Genomic DNA, 21,545 nt, shown 5'->3' with positions numbered 1-21,545 from the left:
CTTTTGTGATTTTAACAGCAACAATTCTGCCATGAGTGCAAAAGATCTGCAATTTGAAATTGTAAGAAACAGTATTGATATCAATTGCTTTCTGCATAAAAACATGGAAATGTATTAGTAATTTAAAGGGAAGTCTAGGCATTGTGCAGAATTTCATTAAAGATAAAGCTTGGTAGAGTGGAATGTATGACAGGGTCCTGCCAATACACATTTGTACCTCCAAAACCAGGAAAGAACTCTGAGAATCACATTCATTTTTGATTATGGAGCCACTTTTCAAGGAGAAAGCTGTCATGTGCTGCAGGCAGCACATCCAATTGCTGTTCAACCTCAGAAATGGGTGTCTGGCTTTCAAGTGAGGAAGCTGGATAGAAATCAGACACTGCAGTGCTAACACAACATGCAGGTAAGGACCCCGTGGATTTTTGGTGTGAAGTACAAAGCCATTTTTGCTCAGGACATGCTGATTTCCAGCTTAGCCTCCCATCCACAGCCTGCCCCCACTCCACCTGTGCATCACCTGCAGCTCTCCTCTCCCCAGCCAGCCCCTCCCCAGCCCTGTTCACACAGGGGAGGGCAGCTGGCTTCAGGTCAGGCAGCTCTGGCTCATCCTGGCACCTGCAAAGAAAAACCTTCACCGTCCTCAAACAATTCCTGACAGCAAATGCACAAAGCCTGAGCTACCAGGACGTTTCTGAGCTGGTGCTCTAAACTGATACCTTATGAGAACTTTTCTTTTTTCCCAGCAGAAGCGCTGGGAAGTGCTGTCAGAAGTTTTGTTGTAGGACCTCCACTCTGGCTGGGTTTGTATCTTGTGTAACACAGCAGGGACTTCAAACTGGGTCATGGCCTGAAGGCCAACTGTCAGAATATCCAATTATAATCCATAACCACCTACTGAAGAGAGTCAGAAAATCAAACTGAGAATACAATATGCCTAGCAGGAGCTTAGGCATGTGCAGTACTGCAAAATGCAGCAATAAGGCTACACATCTCCTGTGCAATTACATTTCACTTGGGAAAGTCTAATTTCTAGTTTGTGCTTTGTTATTTTTTTGTCCCACAAACAAAGAGCAGTACAGAGCACATCTCATCTCTTCTGTTTCCTTTCCACAGCACATGAGCAGCCAAGAGTTACAAAATGGGAAGGGGAAGGAATCGTGTTTATGATGATTTCCAGGGCAATGTAGCACATCTGCCACAGCCTGAGAAAAGTCTGTGGAGAAGGAGCCCCAGTGCAGCAGAAGTGGGGACAGGCACTGTAAAATGCCACTGAGCAAAAAAAGCCACAGCACAGCCATGCAAACACGCTGTGCATTTTCCTTTGCTCTGTTTTTGGCATCAGGCAAATAACCGAGCCCACCCCTAGAGGAAATGCTATCTTGCCAAATTACAATGACAATAGAAATTTCGTTCTGTTCTCACAGGGCACTTCGAAGCAGGAGCTGAACGGCTCACTGCACAAATTAATTTGTATCTATTTGAAAGAATCACTCCACATTACATCAAATAAACAGTTTAGGTTACCACTCAGGCTGGTTTATGATAGAATTTTTTTCTCCTTCTCAGTTATGCATAGTCATTTTGAACCAAAAAAAAAAAAAATAGAGGAAGAAATTCACAAAACTATATTCTAGGATTTAAAAACAACAGACTTGCAACTCCAGATTTGTTGGGCTGTTGCAGTTTTTGTGGTGGAACCGGGGCCCTGTAGGATGGAGATGGTTCCTTTGCTGTGTGTAGGGAGCAAGGACAGAAATCCACTGCAAGGATTATCTGTTCACATTTCTGTTCCCATGGGGAAACACGAATGGTATTAACTGTCTAAAGCTCACAGGTGCTGCATGAGGGTTTTGTTTTGGTTTTACTCAAACTTGTCAATTCCTTCCCAACAGGAAAGCATCTCCAACTCAACACAGAACAAAACCTGGGCTCACGACTTTGTGCAAGACTGAACGTAACTGGTCCACTGACAATACATGAGGATTATATCATACACGAAGCAGCTGCAGTGCAGAGAGGATTAAGCATTAAAGATGCTTTTTTCTACACCTGTAGAAGACAAGAAAATCTCTGAATTTTGGTCACTTAAGTACAGGACAAAAACACATGACAGAAATTAATTACTGGAGGGATTTGTCCTGAGGCTCTGACCGTGGCACTCATGTCTGTTCCATCAGGATTTCAGACATGGCAGAGAGTGACATTCATTCAGAACTCACCTCCCTGCTCTCACAGTGACAGGCACTCAGTGTGTCACACTGCTTTCCCTTTCTGTGACCAGCACCAGACAATGGAGTCTCCTCACAGACCATGTGAAACAGGACATGCAGAAAAAGCCTGGAGCCGGTGCTCAGGAAGAGATCATGCACACAGGGCAGGGCAGGATGGCACAGCTGCCCTGGCAGAGTGTGACACACGGTGCCCACGAGTGCTGGCCAGGGACCCGTTAACATTTCCAGTGTGCACACACCCCAAACTGACGCCAGCAATGACACAAAGACAAGGAGGGCACAGCTGCGATTCCTCTGAGCTACAACGTCTCCTCCAGCACCTAGAACTGAAGGGCATCTTCAGCACAGGCCTAGGAAAAGTCAGAGATGAAGGCAGAAGCAAGAATCTGAGCACCCCCAAAGCGCACTGCAGCCCCACATGTAGCTGCCACAGCACCAAGCAAATCCAAGAGCAGGAGAAAGGACAGTCAGCAGGATGAGCAGGTGGAATGCAGGTGAAATGCAGGTGAAATGCAGGTGGAATGCAGGTGAAATGCAGGTGAAATGCAGGTGGAATGCAGGTGGAATGCAGCTTCCTCCCACTTTGCTGGCTGAAGTAAAAAATCAGAGACCCCACTGGGCTCTCAGGAATCCTCTCATCAAGGAAGAACAGCCAGTTTGGAAAAGGATATTTTGGAAATGCTTTGGTGCTTAACATATTACATAAGGCAACCCTTTGTAGAACCCTGGTCTATTTACAAGCATGAGCTTTAAGGCAATGACACAGACCAGGCTAGAGATGACTGTCAGTCCTTGGCATCTTATAAAAAATACTTAAGATATAACAAAAGCTGAAGAGATAGTCCATATGGTCACATTTACCTACAATTTCTTCTCTCCTGACTGCTGTTCTCTTCCTCTGAAGGGCTGTTTGCACTGAACAGAAGTGAGAGTTCTGGGATTTGTCTCTGAAGGTTTCTTTCCTTTTCTGCAGAGTACAGTTCTCCAACTCAGAACCAAGAACTGAAATGTGTAAACCTTCCACATGGACATCTTATGTAAAATAGCTTTGTGTTTAAATGGGCTTTCATTTGAACTTCTCCCCTTTCATTTTCCCTTAGCAATTTGTAAGGCTGCATTTTGGTTTCAAGACACACGATATGAATGTGCATTACTGTTGAGTGAAGTCTAAAAAATCTGCTTGTTGATATTAAACAACTGAGGGCTTTTTTTATCCCCATGCTTAACAAGTAATCTGAGATCAATTCCAGCAGCCATAACCTAAAGTGTTAGAAATGCAAAGAGAAAAATCAAGGAACAAGCAGTGACCCAGTTGCTTGGTTTCCATCTTGCTGATGGAACTGATTTCCCCACAGCTACACAAACATCAGCACAGAAGAGGAGCAGCTGCAGCTCAGCAGTGCTGATATTAGGATGCCTTATTTTGCAAACTTCCAAGTTTTGATCTTTGTGTATCACAACGGCCCTGCAAGGGTCACAGTGCAGCTGTGCCAGTGGCAGCACTGCAGGGCTGTGAGAGCTGTAAAGCACATGGCTCCAAAAGCCTGGAGCACAGCTGCAGTCACAGAGGGCTCTGGGTGAGGTGAGCCTCCTTTCTGGGAAGGATTTGTGGATTAAAGTTTCCTGTGTGCTGAAGCTGCTGTACTCGAGTGAAGCCACTGGTGCCTCCAGCACACTGGGCTGCAGGGCAGGCACACCTCCAATAAAAGTCCTGTGGGTCATGGTCTGTCTGTCTGTCTGTCTCTCTTTGTGCCTGGTGTTACAGGGACTCTGCACTCACCACTGTGGGGGTAACTCTAGATCTACTCAGATACAACAAGGGCTGGGTCATTTGAGCACCTAGAAAAGGAGCAGAAAATGGTGACATCCTCCTGTTCACACTGATGCCTTTGCAGCCAGCACTGCCCTCTGCCCCATACCATGTGGCTCTAACAAAGAAGAAAACAGACACTGACAGAGCTGTGACAAAAGATGAAACCAAGCAATAAAAAAACAGAAAAAATAAATCCCATGATTCAGACTTCAAACACAAACCATAGAGAGGTTTAGGCCAAGTGTGTGCACGTTTTCTCAGAAGGGCTGATGAAAACAAGGCTGGCTGTGCAGGGCTGGGCTGCTGTTAACTTTCAATGGCAAGTGAAGCTGTTGAATACTGAAGTAAAACAATTCAAACAACCCCCACAACTAAACCCCAAACAAACTGAAAAGTATTTACACCACAAACTTCAGCTTCAGTCCCATCCACATGGCCAAGCCATTTAGTCTGATTTCTGCACAACAGGACCCAAGGTCCAGCTCTTCCTATTTCTTAAAGGCTAGGAAAAGATCAGGAACTTCAGTCATATCACCACGTCAAGAAATTAATGCAAATGAGCCAAATTATGTCTACCAGATGGGAATTTTCTCCACAGGTAAGCCACAGCTAGGGAGGCCAGGACCACAGGAAAAACAACTCTATTCTTTTAACTGCACTTTTAAAGCAAGAGTTCACTAAGTGTCAAATTCCACTAAGAGATCTGGGAAAAGTAAGCAAATGGTCAATACTGGCTATGAAAGAAAAGAGTGGGAGAACAGGCTTTGCCAGCTGTAAAAAAACAAGTATTATACCATGAGAATTAAAAAAGGTCAGGAAGAGAATCAAAGCAGACAGTCTCAAAAGGAAAGTGCTTATAAGGCAGGATTAGATCTGCTTCTCCAATCATCATTTCAAAATCTTACATGACTGTTGAGTGAGGTCTGGGGGAATTGCTTGTTGATATAAAGCAAAGGAAGAGTTCTGCCATCAATATGTGTTAAAACCAAAGGCTAGTTTGCTTAGATAGAAACAGTTTTTGACATAATTTCTGGTGCAGAACAGAGCTCTGGGCAAACTTTTACCTTTTTTTATCTGTATGGACAAATTTTACTCTCTTCTCCATTACTTTTATTCACGGAACTATTTCATTACAAACCCATAATTCTTGTTGGAAAAAAACCAAAGCTGTTAAATTTCCATACCAAGCTGACAAAATACCAGCACTTCAAGCACTGCACAGGGCTAAACAACCCCCAGCCCTGAGTGGCACAATGATGGGTGTGCAAACACACTTTTTACATATTCAGGCCAGGTAGTGAGAAAATAACCTTGCTGCAGCACAGCTCCTTCACATTTCTGCCTCCACCCTCCTCTGTGTGTCAGATATCCACACATTCACTCTTCACATCCTTCTTTCCTAACCTTGCCCAGAAGTGCACTGGCAGAATTTGGGATGCCACTGGAGCCAGGTGACAGCATTTTGGTTGTTCTGGTTAGGAAGGGCAAACAGCATCCCTGACAACATTCCAGGTGCATTTGGGGACACCTCAGCACTGAGCCTGCAGCAGTAGAAGATGCACTGAAATTCTGAACTGGGGGCAGCTCCTCGAGCAGAGGGAATGTACCAAGTCAGTCCTTGGAAGAAAGGCACAGATCAGTGTCCTGAGATGAAAAATTCCTGCAGTCAATGCTGTGAGATGTTTTTTGGTGCTGGCAAATTATCTGCAGTGAAAACAGCACTCACACATCAGGGGCAGGGATCCGAGGCTCACAGTAAAATGTGTCTTTGGCACAGAAGAGGGAGAGCAGCTGATGGGCAGGGGATCCAGGGGCAGCTGCCAGCTGCAGAAGGTTTGACCCACAGTGGGCAGGGCAGGCTGGGCCCCTGAGATGCCTCCAGCACCTTCCCACCTGACCCCCTGCACAACCCAGGGCTGGACTGAAAACACGAATATCTGACATTTTGGAAGGACTATGTCTGCCAGAGACCAGGGATAACAAAGTATTCTTCAGAATAAAAAAGATAAACAAACCAAACACTTCTATCTCAGAAATAATATTTGACCAAATTAAGAATTCAGGAGCTTTGCTCTCCTCGCTTTGGAGGAAACAGAAATACTGGAAATATGAGGTCTCCTACATTGGCCTAACTGCTCTGTCCTGTGTCCATGCAGAAAGCCAGTTTCTTGTATTTTATATTTGGCACTAGACTAATTACACAGTAGGAGCAGCTACAGAAGGCAACCTAGAAAGAAAGGGAGACACAAAAGAATTCGGTAGAATTTAAGGCACATTTGGCCCTATGACAACAGCTTTTTGGATGCTTTTGCTATTGAGATTTTTTTTTTTTTGCTCTCCAGGGGACAATTAAACAATGACAACATTGTATTCAGCCCAAAGCATAATTCTATTTTTGAAGGTTTCATTTGACTGACATGACACTGAGCACAGCTCTCCATCCACAAGGCAGTGTAATTCAAATTCAGCTCCATGTCAGTGTGCACTGGCTCCACCCAAGTCCAGGAGGTGCAGAAACCACAGAGTGTGAGCAGGTGAGCAGTGTGAGCAGTGTGAGCAGGTGAGCAGGTGAGCAGCTCTCCTTCAGGCTGGCTACACGGATGGATTCAAAGCTGCTCCTCCAAAGGTCTTAACAGGATTTAAGAAGCAAAGGCAAGCCTTGATGGGAAAGGCAAAGGGGACCAGTTGCTTACCCTTGAAATTAAAAAAGAAGCCATGAGGACAAAAGTTTGAGTGCAGCTGAAAGCAAAGCCCTGAGTCTTGACCGATTCCTTCATTTCCAGCTGCTGTCACTGATGCTTTGCTCCTTCCAGCCGTGGGACTCAGCTTCCCCAGGAGAGAGGGAATGACCCTGCACAGGGCAGAGCTGTCTGTGATCCTCCTCCTGAGCTCTCAGGGATGTGCTCAGAGTTCCCCTCTGACAAACCAGCACAGGAAGCAGCAGGGGACTGAACCTCACTGGCTAAAGGCTGACTGCTCTCCCCACATTTTCCCACCTCACTTCAACTACCTGAGCTGGTTTAGGTTGTTGTCTCTTTAGGCCAGGGGTCTGCATGGTCTGACCTCACCCTGAGCCCATGGATGTTGTGTAATGAAAATAAATAACGAACAAACTCCAAAAATCTCTGTTGTATTTAATCATCCATGGGTTTAGATTCACGGTGCTCTGTAAATCTGAAACTTGGGAAAAGAAGTTAATAAAAACCCTGAGGTGAAGGTGTTATTTGGTTCACCTGTGTATTTAGAATACACTTGAAAAAATGAACAGTTAAATTTAACATGAGACATCGTGCACTTAATTATCCTTTCCCACATAGTGACTGATATGAAACAAACCCATAATACTTTATCCAGTTATGAAAAGAACTCAAGGAAGGAATCATTAAGGCAAAGGTGACTTATATAGGCCTGCTTTTAAAGAGTGATTTCCTGGGAAAATGTTCCTCAGTGATTTTTCTTCCCCACTTACAGTCCAGAGACATTTGACTATCCCAGGGAACATTTTAAAAGTTCACAATTTACAGCAGTAATTCATACAACATTCTTAAATTAATGGCCATTCTAGGCAGAGGAAAGAAAATAATACAGAGTGAAAGCAGAACTCAGTAAAGTACAGAGAAGCCATGCTCAAAGACACCTGAGGGCTCCTCAATTCCTGTGGGTCTGTTGAGACAAAAAGCTCTTGCCAGGAGTCAGTGTGGATTTCCACATTTGTGCTGTACAGACCCTGAATTCTGTGAATTCTGGAGTCAGGAGAGCAGCAGCATCCTGAGAGGTGACATTTCCACATTTCTGCCTCTGTGGAGGGCAAATTACCCCTTTTTTTTGGAGCAAGCATCATCTATGAACCGAGATTATTTTTAATTCAGTTTGGCACTTATTTCTTACCTTCCATTTTCTATGTCCAGCACCTCTTTCCCCCTAAAACGATGACTTCTGTCCCCTCTCCCTGCTGTCCTCATGCACCCAACATGTGTGCAGACATGTGAAGCCAGCACCAGCTGCAGGGCACCAGTGCAGCACAGGATCTGATCTGCTCAGCAGCACAGGATCTGCTCAGCAGGGTCTCTCTCCATCTCTCTGTGCCAATCAAGGATTTGAGGGGATTGCAGGAGGTTCAGGAGGCTGAGCTGTAACTACAGCTTTTACTGACACAGCCCTGGAAAAACTCACACAATTAGAGCAACAGATAATGAAACATCCTAAAGGCCACTAAAGGAGAACACTGTGGTGATCTGCATGTCCATGCATTGCTTAAATACTTCCCCCTCACGGTAATTTCCTTCTTGTACTGTATAGTGGTAACATTACAATAGCATTTTAAAATTCGCAGTTTCAACAGTGATTTAAGCCTCCACAATGCCAAAACAGAAGATACACTTGCAATCAGCTCAGAAAACACGGTAGCACATTGCTGTATTTGACAAAGATTCATCACTGGGAAACTTGACACTGCATAAATGGAGAGGAAGAATAAGGTGCACACATTTTTTCATAGAGTAACAAACATTTGCATAGGGATATACTGAATTATTCATCTCTTACAGACAAGACAAAAGACACATCTTTCTAAAAGGTATTTCTCTATCCAAAGGATATGCATTTTAAAGGATTTTCCTGTGCTCACAGCAGCTGAGAACAGAGTGAAAATGATACTGAGATGCTTTGTCCCAGTCTTAAGAGTTCTGTGACTTGACAGACAAGTTTGACATTCCAAATCCACCAGAACGGTTTCAAGCTCACAGCAAAATATGAATATGCTGCAGTCTGAAACTGCCTCAAATACGCTGGAAAGTTACCAAATCACTCACATGGAGCCTGCAAACGCCACCTCTAAATGTGCAAATGTGCTCCCAGGCATGATCCACCCTGCTGGAAACCTGAGCCTTGCCAATGGCCACGCTGAGAGCCTGCCCCTTCATCACACTGCTCCCTGCAGCAGCTCCAACAGCACCAACAAAAACACTTCCAAGGGCTTTAACCACTGCCACCTGACTGAGAACTACCCCTGAAAACCCTCCACACCTCATTGGCAAAGTGGATTTGTATGGTCCCAGGAACTGCCAGTTTTGCACTCAAGGAATGGGACCAGAACATTTTACCCTGGCTGCCAGTTCTCATTTCCTGCTCTGCTGCCATGATTTTAAAAAGCACAATAATCACAACTACCTTTTTTTATTTTAATCATCCTCCAAAACAAAATATTTTGTTTAGCAAGGTTTAAGGAAAATACCGAGCTGTTAACACAGATCCAGTGAACCCAACAGTGTTGCAGTAGACAATGCAATGCAGGCAGCCTGGAAGGATGAAAATGATGTGTTGCCATGGAAACAGGAGGCACATGTTTAGGCTGCTCATCCCTGAAGAGCTGCCCCACCAATATCTTTAAAGTCTGCTAATAAAATTTTAATCAATGATTAGAATAAAGTGAATTTCACCTCCTGTTGGACACCAGAATCCTGGTTCACACACTGTCAAGCTCTTTTAATGTTCCCAGCATCCAACTATGCCCTACAACATTAAGAATGAATTTATGCACAAACAGAATGTCAACATGCACTTTTCTAGTTCAGCTACTTAGAATTATTATTCCACACAGCAATAGCTACCAGCTTCCCAAATTAAAATCTTGTGCATGTAGGAAGGAGCTTTGTAATTTATTAATCGATGTGCCATACCTCCCCCTTCAAAAAAACCCAAAAAAACCCAACCAAACCAGCTCAATAAACCAGGTCTTTGATTATTACTGGTTAAGACCATCAACCAGGGCTATGCCTATCAAGAATGTGACAACTGGCCCAGTGCCAGTGTTGGCACTCAGCAGACACCCTGAACATCTGCTGTTTGCTAGGAATTACAGCTTCCATCTCCCCATGACATACCTGCAGACAGAGCCTTCAAAACACTGGGGCTTACGAAGTAAAAATGCATTTCCAGACAGCCAAACAGAAAACAGACCAAGCTATTTGCTGGCAAAACTCCACTTATTTCACTATTATCATAGTAGAGCATCTGGCTCCAAACATGCAGCCACTAATTATCTGTACAGTTAACTATGTCAGTACACTTATTTTTTATTACACTGGGAAATCAATAAGCAAGACTTGGTTAATGTTACTACTAATCTATTAAATCATTTTTTATAAATAACTATGTACAATGTTAAGACTACCAGGACAGTAATAAACAGTTAACAAGCTCTGTATTCTGGATCACAAAACAGCAAAGCAAAGCTGAAAAGACAAGAAATCCATACTGTGAACAAAGAGGTGTGGGGTTTTTTTTGTTTGGTTTTTTTTTAAATGTAGTTGTGGTTTAACTCAGCAGGCAGTGAAACACCACACAGCCATTCCCTCAGTGCCCCCCAGTGGGATGGGAAAGGAAACTGGAAAGGGGTAAAGCTCGGGGGTTGAGACAAAGACAGCTTGGTAGGACAGAAAAGGAGGAAAGAACGATAACAATGAGAGAGGAATAGACAAAAACAAGTGATGCACAATGCAAGTGCTCAGCACTGATGCCCAGCCAGCCCCTGAGCAGCTCCCCTCCCAAGCTTTGGCTCAGAACATGCCACGTGGTGTGGAATATCCTTGTGGCCAGCCTGGGACTGCCCTGGCCATGTCCCCTCCCAGCTCAAAACAACCAAATCATCAGTGTGTTACCAACACTGCTCTCACCAGAAATCCAGAACACAGCACTTCACCAGCTACTACAAGAGAACTCACTATCCCAGTTGAAACCATGACAAGAGTCATACATTATAAATTATTATCTTGAAATTTTAATTAATTTCCATTCATGTACACAATATTCCTGTTTCAGTATTCCTAGTAGGAGGACTCCACTGGTCCATTCAGAGAAGTCATTCAGGGAGAAAACCAACTCTCAGACCTACCAACCATAAATCTTTACTGCACTGAGATCCTGAATCAGAATATTAGAAGTGCCAATGTCAGAAGAGATATGAGTGACAGCAGGAACAATATGTGCTTTAAGGAGACCAGACTTATCTGCTTTCAGCTTCAGAGATATGGAGTAGGGGTGATTTTCCACACTCTGCTCCCAGAACACAGCAGCACTTTCAAGAATATGGCAGCCTCTCTATCCACTGTTATATTCAGGATTGAAGTTTTCTAAAAAAACCTTGACACTGATCTCCTGATCAACCGTACAAGATTTTTAAGGTGTTGGTTATTCTTAAATTAAACTTGAAATACACTGATTTCCTCCAACAACACTCCCATTTCCTTCTCCTGGCTTTGTAATTAACATGAAGACATCATAACTGCAGGCACAGCCCTCCCCTACACCAGGAGCCCACTGTGTAAGCATTAAGCAGTGACTTTATTTTTCTTGCCCTAAGGTATCCATTGTGATCTTTTAAAAGATTTATTTGCTTACAGCTAAACAGATGATATTTACTCACATTACAAAGCTGCTGTCACACGGCCCCAGCATTATTTAACCACCTTCTCTTAGGAGAAACCAAGGACAGCAGGTCAGGACAGTCACACTCTGTCTGGAAAGGCTCACACCAAGTACACACACATTGTCCCAGCCACACAAAAATAACCTGAACAAAATCATTATCCAGTTCCATCAGCAGTGTAATATACAACCAAATTTCTGAGTATTTTGCTAAATAAGTACGTTCATCTGGCCCTTCAGCAATAAAACCCAGGATCTCAGCAGTACAGAGCTCCCCTTGGCTCAGAAGGTCGATATGACACTGCTTCACTCCTGTGACTTTTCAGGGCTTTAGCTGCTGCCTGGGCATCTCCACTGGCCACCAAACCATTTCCAAATGTCCTTCCAGCCAGGCATGTCTCTCCAAAATCCTGGAGACAAAGAGCTTACAGGAAAGTGGGAATGACAGAGTGACATTTGGAGAACAGTGCCCCCAGCCTCCCTTCCTCATCAAGGTTCCTTTGTGTTGTGACACTTCAGCTAATTCGTGTCACTTTTATTGCCTAAAAGCCACTGTGGCCTCACTACTCTCCTTTTTTCCATTCTATATTTTAAACCAAACACATTGTTCAGAACTTTCATGGATCCCAGGCAGGAACAGCTTCAGGACATGGAATAATTTAGTCTGGACCTTCAGAGATTGTCTGTTTAACCTCTCTGAGTGTCTACTGCTACAGCTACTCCCATGCCTTGCAATTTCTGCACTGCTATCCTACACTTTGCACCAGGCACAGTGCTGGGTGCACCTGGGGACTCTGAGGCACCTGAAAGTTTGCTTATCTCCACCAAATGTCCCATTTCCCCAAACCTGTGGGATCTTGCTTGTCCTCCACTCACACTTTTCTCCACACAACAATCCTCGTTTTTTGCTGGGAAACTCAATGCCACTCTGCAAAAGATCCTATGCACTAGCCAGCTCCAAAAGAGTGTAATTTTCAAAAAGGGCTGGATTTTCAGCTCTTTTTCTCTTTACTTTAGAAAGCACACATAAAGCTGCTTTCTGCAGATGGAGTAAAACGTAAACCATGAGAATGAGACAGATTGGCTCTCTCACTGGACACTGAAGGGTTGCTATGATTCAGCCACAGACACTGTGCTTCAATATTTAAACTTCCACAAGCTGCAGATATGCTGATACAAGAACAAACGTCAGAAGGCTGACACTTCTGAGATCAGTCTCAGAAAAAGGTGGACAACACATTCTGAAATGAGGTTCTGCTTCTGTCTACTGCAATTTGACAGATTTCAGTCACTTGAGTAAGAAAAGATTGCCAAAGAGGAATCCAACTGTACACTGTACAGCATTGCCTTTGCTCTTATGGGAGATGTAAGAAATAGCAAATTGATTTACTTATAGAAGTTGGGCCCCTTGGTCTTCATTTTTATTTCCAAAGTCCTCTTTTTACAGAGATTCACATTTATTTACTGCTTGAGTTTTGCAATAGCACCATACTACTTGACTCCACGCAGGGAATTTACTCTGCAGTGTTATTTTTGCCTTCTCTAAAATTTGGCAGACCTGTCAAAACTGGGAGATTTCACAAGCTCCCCACAGCTCAGGGCATCAGAACCAAGAGGCCTCAATGTGTTTGTGTTTGTGTTTGGTTTGGGGGTGGCTTTTTCCCTTTCTTTGCTGATGATGGGACCCTCTGTGCTGATTGCATCCTGAGCAGTGTGACATCTGGGGAAAACAAGATCTACAGTGTCAGCCCCTTACACGTGTTCTCACCTACTCACCATCTGCTTGGCAGTCCCAGAAGTCAGCAGCTCGAATCACAAAAAGCACTGTCACATTAAACACCCTGCTGACACAGAGACCACAGAGAAAGGACTGAGCCTTGCTGGCTGCTGAGCCATCAGGTTATGGCCTCAAAATGTGCCAGCACAGAACCTCCAAAGATTAGTCCTTCAAGGTCTTTTCCTCCTCTTCCTTCTGCCAGCTACAGGCTTCACACTGATGCTGAAACTGCTGCAGCTCACATTGGATAAGTTTGTGAAATTATTGCAATTTTACAAACTTGCGAGTCTGCAAATGTCTCTTATTGCATGTGTTTGCAAGGTGTGTTGAGAGGATTGAAAAATCACTGAAATAAAGGTTCCAGTCCTTGTCAAAATAAGCCATTTGTCCTTCATTCAGTGAAGTGTCTAATGGTTCAGTGAGTTAAAGAGGACGAGGGAACAGTTTTGAAAGGCTGGAAGGATTGTGTCCTGGGCTCCCACTGAGGAGCAATCCCAAACTCTGCCATGTGGAAGGATGCAGTTTGCCTTCCACAGCTTAACTGGCCTCAGCAGGTGGGAGAGGGGAAGCTCTGGCCTTGCTATCTCATCCATTTCCAAGGTCTTCAACAACACCATGAGCCCTTCATGACAGCATGGCTTAAGCTCTGATACTGAGAGAAAAAAAAAAAAATCTTCATGGCCAACCTATCACTACATGACCATAATGTTCCCAGTGAAGGACTTGGGATTGTGACCTGCAAAACACGATAAGAAAAATTTCTGTCATCTTCAACAGGAAAAGGAACAAGCTCAAAAGGGATAACCTGCTCACTCCTACACATAGACAAAACATCTAAGTATAGGCTGAAATCAAAATATGGACATATCAAACCATCACTCCTTGGTATAACATCTTACTTGCCTTAAAAGAAACCAGAAATTCTTCACATTTGTGTTACTTGTGAGATTTTAGGCTTAATCTTATTGTGTCAATTTGTTTCCCAGGAACAAGAGATCCTGACAACCTCCAGCTTCATGCTTGGGTTGATCTTGCCAGCAGAGATGATGATGATGTAGCATTTGCATTCTGTAATTCCCTTCAGCAGATAAGTAGATTTCTGTTTTTACAGAAATACACCAATTACTTTTATGCTATGTATACATATGCATTTTTTTTCTAAGGCTGGTTCTGAAAAACTTAAATCTGCTCATAAACATAGAACGAAAATTTTTCTAGGCACGCAGTTCCTTTTCTAGCAACTACTATTTGAAAGCTGAATTGTCAAGTCCCTTCTTCCCTTCTCCCTTTCCAGCCTCATAAGGAGAGCGTGGTGGAGGACTTCTCTCAGGAGGTGTCACTGAATGTCATTGTTTCAGGAACCAGAAGCCTGTTTCCCAAAGAAGCAGCCCAGCAGCAGAAGTGTGGCATGGAGACACAAGCAGAGTCCTGGAAAAGCCTCCAAGATTGTTCTGCCAAGTGATCCCCCCTTGGATCACTGAGCTCTCAGCTCCAGGATGACCATGACAGCAAACACTAAACACCTAAAGGTCACCTCAGAACAGGACTGACAGTATTTCTCTTTTGGCAGTACCTGAAGGGCCCCTGATGGGAACACCAGGCACTCCTGCCCTATGTTCTCAACACCCTGTTATTCAGTGCATTGATTAACCCTGGCAAAGCTGATAATTAGTGACTGAGAATCCACTTCCTTGTTAACAGAGCAAGAAAGCCCCTGCACTTCACAGTGCCACAAGATTGGGATGCCAAGGGGCTGAGGCCAGGGGGAGCCCCCAGAGCAGTGGGGTCATGCTCCTCCAGAAACAGCCCTTGGACACAGGATCTGACACATTCCCCCAGCGGGAATCCTGCTCTTGGAACTTAGGCTACACAAAGAAATGCCACCAGAAATGCCAAACCCAGAGGGCAGGACAGACAGACAAGGGTAGGCAGACAACCACGGACACTGCAGGATTAGGGCAGGGCAGCAGCACACCCAGACCTCCCTGGCTGGGGAGACACACCCGGGACTGGCTGTGAGCAAGAAGCAGTTTAACAATGTAGAACCAGCTCAGAGCAGCAGCAGCAGATGAGCAGCCTTCCTTCCCACCGCAGGGGATCACAGATAATTCAGAAAATGGAGACACATTCAATTTAATAGAGCAAATTAAAGGGAAACCAAGATAAAAAATTGGGTCAATCTGGTATGCACACGGCATTCTCATTGATAAAACAAGTAGACAACAAGATTTTTACAGAGGTCTCCAGAAATGAGCAGCACCCAGAAGCTCAGCAGATGGCCTTGAAAAAACGGCCTGTTCACTTCAGAGTCCCAGTGGGAGCTGAGCCCTTCCAAAATAACTGCAACAGTCTCTAGATATCAAGCAACCACCAGCAAAGGAGGTGAATTTGCTTTCACAGCATTTCCTCTGGTTCATTCCAAGTTTTCCCTGCTCATTTGTGTATTTCCAATTAAAAATACCACGCTTATTTTCCTAACTGGTTGCCGGGTTAGCAGCAGGGGAGGAAAAGCAGAGAGGCAGCTCTCAGTGACAGAGTCCCGGCAATGCAGCCGAAAGTGCAGGCACAGCTCTGCCCCAGCTGAGGCCAGGGGAACAGGGGAACAGGAGAACAGGGGAACAGGAGAACAGGGGAACAGGGGCTGGCATTTGCCTTCCCTGCCTGGCCCCGGGCACAGACATCACCTCCCGTGGGCAAAGTGCACTGAGCTGGGCAGGGAACACGAGCACAGGCACAGGCACAGGCACACAGGCACAGGCACAGGCACAGGCACACAGGCACAGGCACAGGCACACAGGCACAGGCACAGGCACACAGGCACAGGCACAGGCACAGGCACAGGCACAGGCACACAGGCACAGGCACACAGGCACACAGGCACAGGCACACAGGCACAGGCACAGGCACAGGCACAGGCACAGGCACAGGCACACAGGCACAGGCACAGGCACAGGCACACAGGCACAGGCACAGGCACAGGCACAGGCACAGGCACAGGCACAGGCACAGGCACAGGCACACAGGCACAGGCACAGGCACACAGGCACAGGCACAGGCACAGCACACCCGTCCAGCCCTCGGCGTGTGCCTGTGGAGAATCACACCCTGCTCCAGGGAGCCTGCCCAGGGCTGCTGTGACAGCCCTGCCTCTGTGCGTGTGTAGAGACACAGTGCAGGCTCAGTTTACTGCCAAAAGAAATTAATGGAGGAAGAGAAACAGATAAATCAGGAGCAAAGCATTTTTTGTGCCAACTCCCACTGACCACAAATACCGAAAAGAAAGTATCCGGGAGAGAGAAGGTAAATCATGGCTAAGTCTAACCTTCATTTGGACGTGAAGGGAGCACTCGTTGAGAAAAAAGGCAGAGGAGGTAAAATCAGAGATGGTGAAAGTGCATTCATAAAGGGCAGGAGGAAAAGGGGAGAGGAATCAATCACGAGAGCAGGGAGATCAAAGGGCAGCACGGCGGTAAGAGAAGAGGAAAAGCTGCGGGAGGCAGGGGCAGCACGGCCGCCGCTGCTCTCCTCACCCACTGCACGCACAGAGCTGCTCCTTCTCCATAGCAACAGCACACTTAAAAGCCAGTCTGCAGACTGAGGACCGGCTCCAAAACAAAACACAACATGTATCAATTTATTATCCCTATTTTAAGCCTCAGCTGGGAAGTACACAGGATAGCATTTGTTTAGCCCGAGGAGGCATCTTCATGGAAAGCTCGGGGTGAAGCAGGCTGTGCCACTTTACACTGCTCTCAGCTAATGCCAAAGCCAGCAGGCACAAACACAGCCCCAGGTGCCCTAGCTGAGGCCTTGCAGGGACCGCAGGCAGGCATCCATACCTCCAAACAAAAGAAAAAAACAACTAAAACTCAATAAATATAATCATAAACAAACAAAAGTCCCTAACTTGCTGTTTGGTCGTTACCAGCTCAGGTCACAGATTAAAGGGCTCAGGATATGCTCACACCTTGTCCTTCAAGTCTGCCTACACCTGCTTGGAAAGAGCACCTGAACGATTTCAGCGAAGCCATCGTGTGCTGGCTGCCCTGGCAGGGCTCTGCCAACCCTGCACAGCAGCACGGCCACCCAGGCACCAACCTCGGGGTCACCAACAGGGCCACCAGAGCCGGCCAGCAGCCACAGCAGCACCCTGGGGCACCCGGGGCCACCCTGGGGCACCCAGCAGCCACAGCAGCACCCTGGGGCACCCAGGGCCACCCTGGGGCACCCAGCAGCCACAGCAGCACCCTGGGGCACCCGGGGCCACCCTGGGGCACCCAGCAGCCCTTCACTAGCCCCCGGGCACAGCGAGGTAGCCCCTGCCCCTCGGGCAGGGTGGCAGGGCAGGGCACAGGGACAAAGGTTTCACACGGAGCCGGGCACGGAGGGTTCTGTCCCCGGGGAAACAAGAAGAGGCTGGGCTGAGAGGCTGCCCTGGACACTGCAGAACTGCTGGGACTGGGCAGGACGTGCCAGACACAGCCAATGGACACAGCTCTTGGTTATGTACAGTATTGTACAATTATGTACAATTTTGTTTCTTCTAAAGTTCCCTTCACTGCAAAATTTTACTGTTTGGAGGACCATAGAATGTTCAGGAGGAGAGAAAATCCTGGTTTAAGATTATCCAAAGATGTACTTCCAGTGTCTGCCATGAAAGCAATCATTTGAATTTCATATTAGTATTAAACATAGTTCTAGTTTAGATTCACCCATGAGTCATAAGTTTAAAAAAAAAAAAAGCACTGTACTCAGCAACTTTGCCTTGGCTCAGCACTATTATCTTACAGACTTCATCTGTACATCTGCTAAATCAAGAACTCCAGAAAAAAAATCCAATCCACATACACTAAACATCCATCTGTCTAACCATTTCTCCCACAGCTAATGTATATCTTGGATCTAAAATACAGAAACTTCCAATTGGCCAGTCCTTAACTGCTATATTTTTATTATGGGTCTTGATTTTCCATTTCCTCATGCAACATTTTATTCAAGAATAAAATATTAGTTTTCAAGCCACTGAGTCAATTTACTATTACTTTTGAAAAAATATTATTTTACTATAAAATACTTCTAAAATATCTGCATGGGAAGGATAAGAGTAATATTCATCTGCATAGATGATGAAGTAGAAGGAAAAGCATGAATCAGCTTGTCCTCATACAAACACATTTGCTAACCCAAGTCTGTTTCCTACACAATTAGTTACAAGTGCAGAAATATTTCTTTTAATAAGTTGTTTCAAAGGTTGCCAGGAGCAAATCTCTGTGGAATGCATACAAAGTTGTTCTGCTTTTTCCTGCACAGGTTACCTCCCTGAACTCAGAATGGAGGCAGCCAAAGAGCTTGAGGAGCAACACAGCTAAAATGCATGAAATAGATGGTCCTTTTTCTTTTTTATTTCTCCCAGCAACCAGAGTGGAAAATAACAATATTTACGAGTCTTTAGCCCAGAAAAGCATTGCTTCCCATGCAGCCAAGTTTTCCCCCAGCCAGCCCCACATCCCCCAGTGAGCCAGGCTGGGGGTGGCACTGAGACCACAAATGGCATTTTGCAGTGTGCCCTCTCCAAGCTAATGTCACTCCTGCATGAATTTCCAGTGCAGAACAAAAAAATCACAAGGCACAGGCTGTAAATCACAAGGGCTTAGTTGTTCCATCTTAGGAAATTAATTATCCTGATGATGTTATCTTAATTAAATGGTAGCTAATCTAAGTTTATATTTAAGCCTGAAATGTGAATATATTTGAAAAACTCTTGATGATAGCAAATCTGAAGAGACAGAGGAAGGAAAGGAAAAATACCAGAGAGAGCAGGGTTGGTTGAATTGGGCAAGCAATCATATTTCTAAATAGAGGCAATTATTGCTCAGGTGTTTCCTCCTTTAGGAATCCGAGGTGAATCACATTACTAGGGGGGAAATGTGAGGGTCCCCAAGCAAAAACTGAAAGCAGATACACAAAATATAAATGATAAAAATTGACAGCCCAGGAAAAAACCCCAATATCTGAAGTCAGAGGTTAGCAGAGAATCTTTGGAGAGTCCTGCTGTGTGAATAGTTACTGACACTTCTCTAGCTCACTGCAAACAGTGGTGGCCTTGTAAAGAATTCACAGCCATCCACCAAGGTGCCATGCATACAAGCCAGCAGCTGCTTGAGAGAGATTATGGGCAATAATAACCTTTACAAAGAAGGAAGAAAAAAATACAGCTAGACAATTAAGAAATTGTTCCTTTTCCTTCAAGGACAAGGGAAATTTAACATGGCCAGCAGAGAAAAAGTGAAAACCAGGAATTAGAGCTGTAACTGAGCAGAGAGGAGACTCCTCAAGGCTGATACCAACATCTGAGCAGGGAGAGATGCTCCATGTCCTAATCCTTCAATCCACACTCCTCCACCACCATTCCCATTTGTTTCCTACCCACATCCCCTCAGACTGAGAGCTCTTTTGTCCTTCATATTTGAAGGATTTAGCTAAAGCAATTACTCCCATAAGGAAAGGTAAAACACAACCATTTTCCCCCTTTTCCAGGCTGATTTTTACCTGGGCATTTTTACCTGATTTTTGCCTTCCCTCTGACAGAGCCCACCCCCCTCACGACCTGCACAAGGTCACCTCCTGCATCACTCGAAACTGAATTCCAGATTTCCAATCAGACAAGAAAACGCACCCATAACCTTTGCAAGGTATTAAATGAACTGCCCTTGTTAATTCTGCCGATTTCTCCAATACTTGAATCTCAAGAATTTAGTAATTACTTCTGCTGGCCTTTGTTCTGCCATGAGTGAGGCTGAGACAAAGCTTTTCCCTATGAATGTGTCAGAATCAGTTATCAAAAAAAGAAGTCCCTTTTAAAGAGAGATTCAATAAAAAACAATCATGCTCCTGCTTTTACTTTTGGCAGCACAGATCTTTACAAAACCAAGATCTGGCATCTGGGACCTCCTCACTCGTTGATCCTTTTGTCAATCTTGTTTGCAAGCTCCCTCATTCCCATTTTAGACAGGTCTGAGTTTGCCTTTGGATATTAAGGAATTTAAGGAAAGCATTTCCTTACATACAAGAATGATATCCAAGTGGAAAATTTGATCTTTTATTCTAGAAAAAATATTTCTACAATACTCTGGAAGACCTTACTGACACACATAAAGAAGCCCACACACAGGACAAGATAGCAAGGGAGATATTTTTGCCTTGGTACAAACTGTTTTAAATCTGAGCTAGGAAAAGTTGGACTTTACACTGAAGTACCCAAAGTGCACTTAACTTTTATACAAGTATGGGAACTAAAGTTGGCAACTAAGGGTTTGCAAAAACAAATATCATTCCAAAATGGAAACCAGAAAAGAGGGATTCAAAATCATGTTCTCTCTTTGTAGGCCATGTAAGGCATTACCTCAGTGTTAAATTACATTAGTCATGAAGAACAGTAAAGAAGAAAAGCTGTTGTCCTCCAGGTGTATCACACCAGTAAGCAAGCCACACTGGGAGGGCAAAACACACAATTGATAAAGCAGAAGAACAAATCTCTTTATCTTCACTAGTCTCTCTGAAAACAAAAATACCACAACTAAACACAGGAAAGAGAATTAAGAATCCAGGATGCTACCAATGCTTAATAAATAAACCCATCTCTATGAGGAAGTGTGATGGAGAGGTGATTGTGCTGACCCACATGTGTGCATGAAAGGCAGGACACACACAAATGCCTGACCTGAGTTCAGGATCAGAGGCAGCCAGAGCTAAAGGAGCAATTAAAACACTAATGAGTTATTCTTGGTGAGATCAAGAAAGGATTAGAGCTTTAGGACAGGCCCCTCTGCCCTCTGAAATCAGGTATCCTCATTGCCTGTTACTAACTCTTACAACCAAAACCTGGGGGATTCACAGAGCTGTTCACTTCTGGGAAAAATCATCTGCTGAAAGAACAGAGAAAGCCAAATGCAGCTTGTAAACAGGGAGGTCCTTGCAATGTTAGTGGCATTACAATTTCTGTTCTTGTTATGCTCATCCAGCCAAAGACATTCTCTCCAGTTAAGGAGACCTATTTGTTTTGGGGATACAGCAAGGCAGTCATCAAATTACTGGAGATGTGTAAAAATCTTGGAGGTTCCTCTGGAAGCCTGTACTGGCTTCTTGGACCATTAACCTGCTGGATGAAAACAACTGAAGCTGTGCAAGAAAGTGCAGCACAGGAGAGGCAAGTCCCAATCAAATGGGATGATCAATATGCTGTGGCTACTAATCTCCCAAGGGGGACATGTGTGGAAGAGTAGGAAATGCTGCTAAG

The 21,545-nt window shown here is 44.7% G+C and overlaps 2 protein-coding genes across 9 annotated transcripts in view; one reads left to right on the top strand and one right to left on the bottom strand.

Moving 5' to 3' along the window:
* Nucleotides 1-3,960, top strand: part of KCNC1 (potassium voltage-gated channel subfamily C member 1) — a 111,259-nt gene extending 107,299 nt beyond the window's left edge. For 2 of the 3 annotated variants that reach the window (XM_088175489.1, XM_014876292.2), the window contains one exon: nt 1,896-3,960. In XM_088175489.1, the coding sequence (XP_088031615.1) occupies nt 1,896-2,077 (182 nt within the window). In that variant the 3' untranslated portion in view covers nt 2,078-3,960. The remainder of the gene's footprint in view (nt 1-1,895) is intronic. The other variant, XR_015807521.1, reaches the window with a different exon arrangement.
* The window catches only part of SERGEF (secretion regulating guanine nucleotide exchange factor), a 128,647-nt gene that overhangs the window by 5,640 nt on the left and 101,462 nt on the right, over nt 1-21,545 (bottom strand). The window lies entirely within an intron of this gene.

Source organism: Sturnus vulgaris, chromosome 18 (assembly GCF_052056855.1).
Source record: "Sturnus vulgaris isolate bStuVul1 chromosome 18, bStuVul1.hap1, whole genome shotgun sequence".
Classification (NCBI taxonomy): Eukaryota; Metazoa; Chordata; class Aves; order Passeriformes; family Sturnidae; genus Sturnus; species Sturnus vulgaris.
The sequence above is the reverse complement of the archived record's forward strand: the minus strand, read 5'-3'. Positions and strand labels throughout refer to the sequence as shown.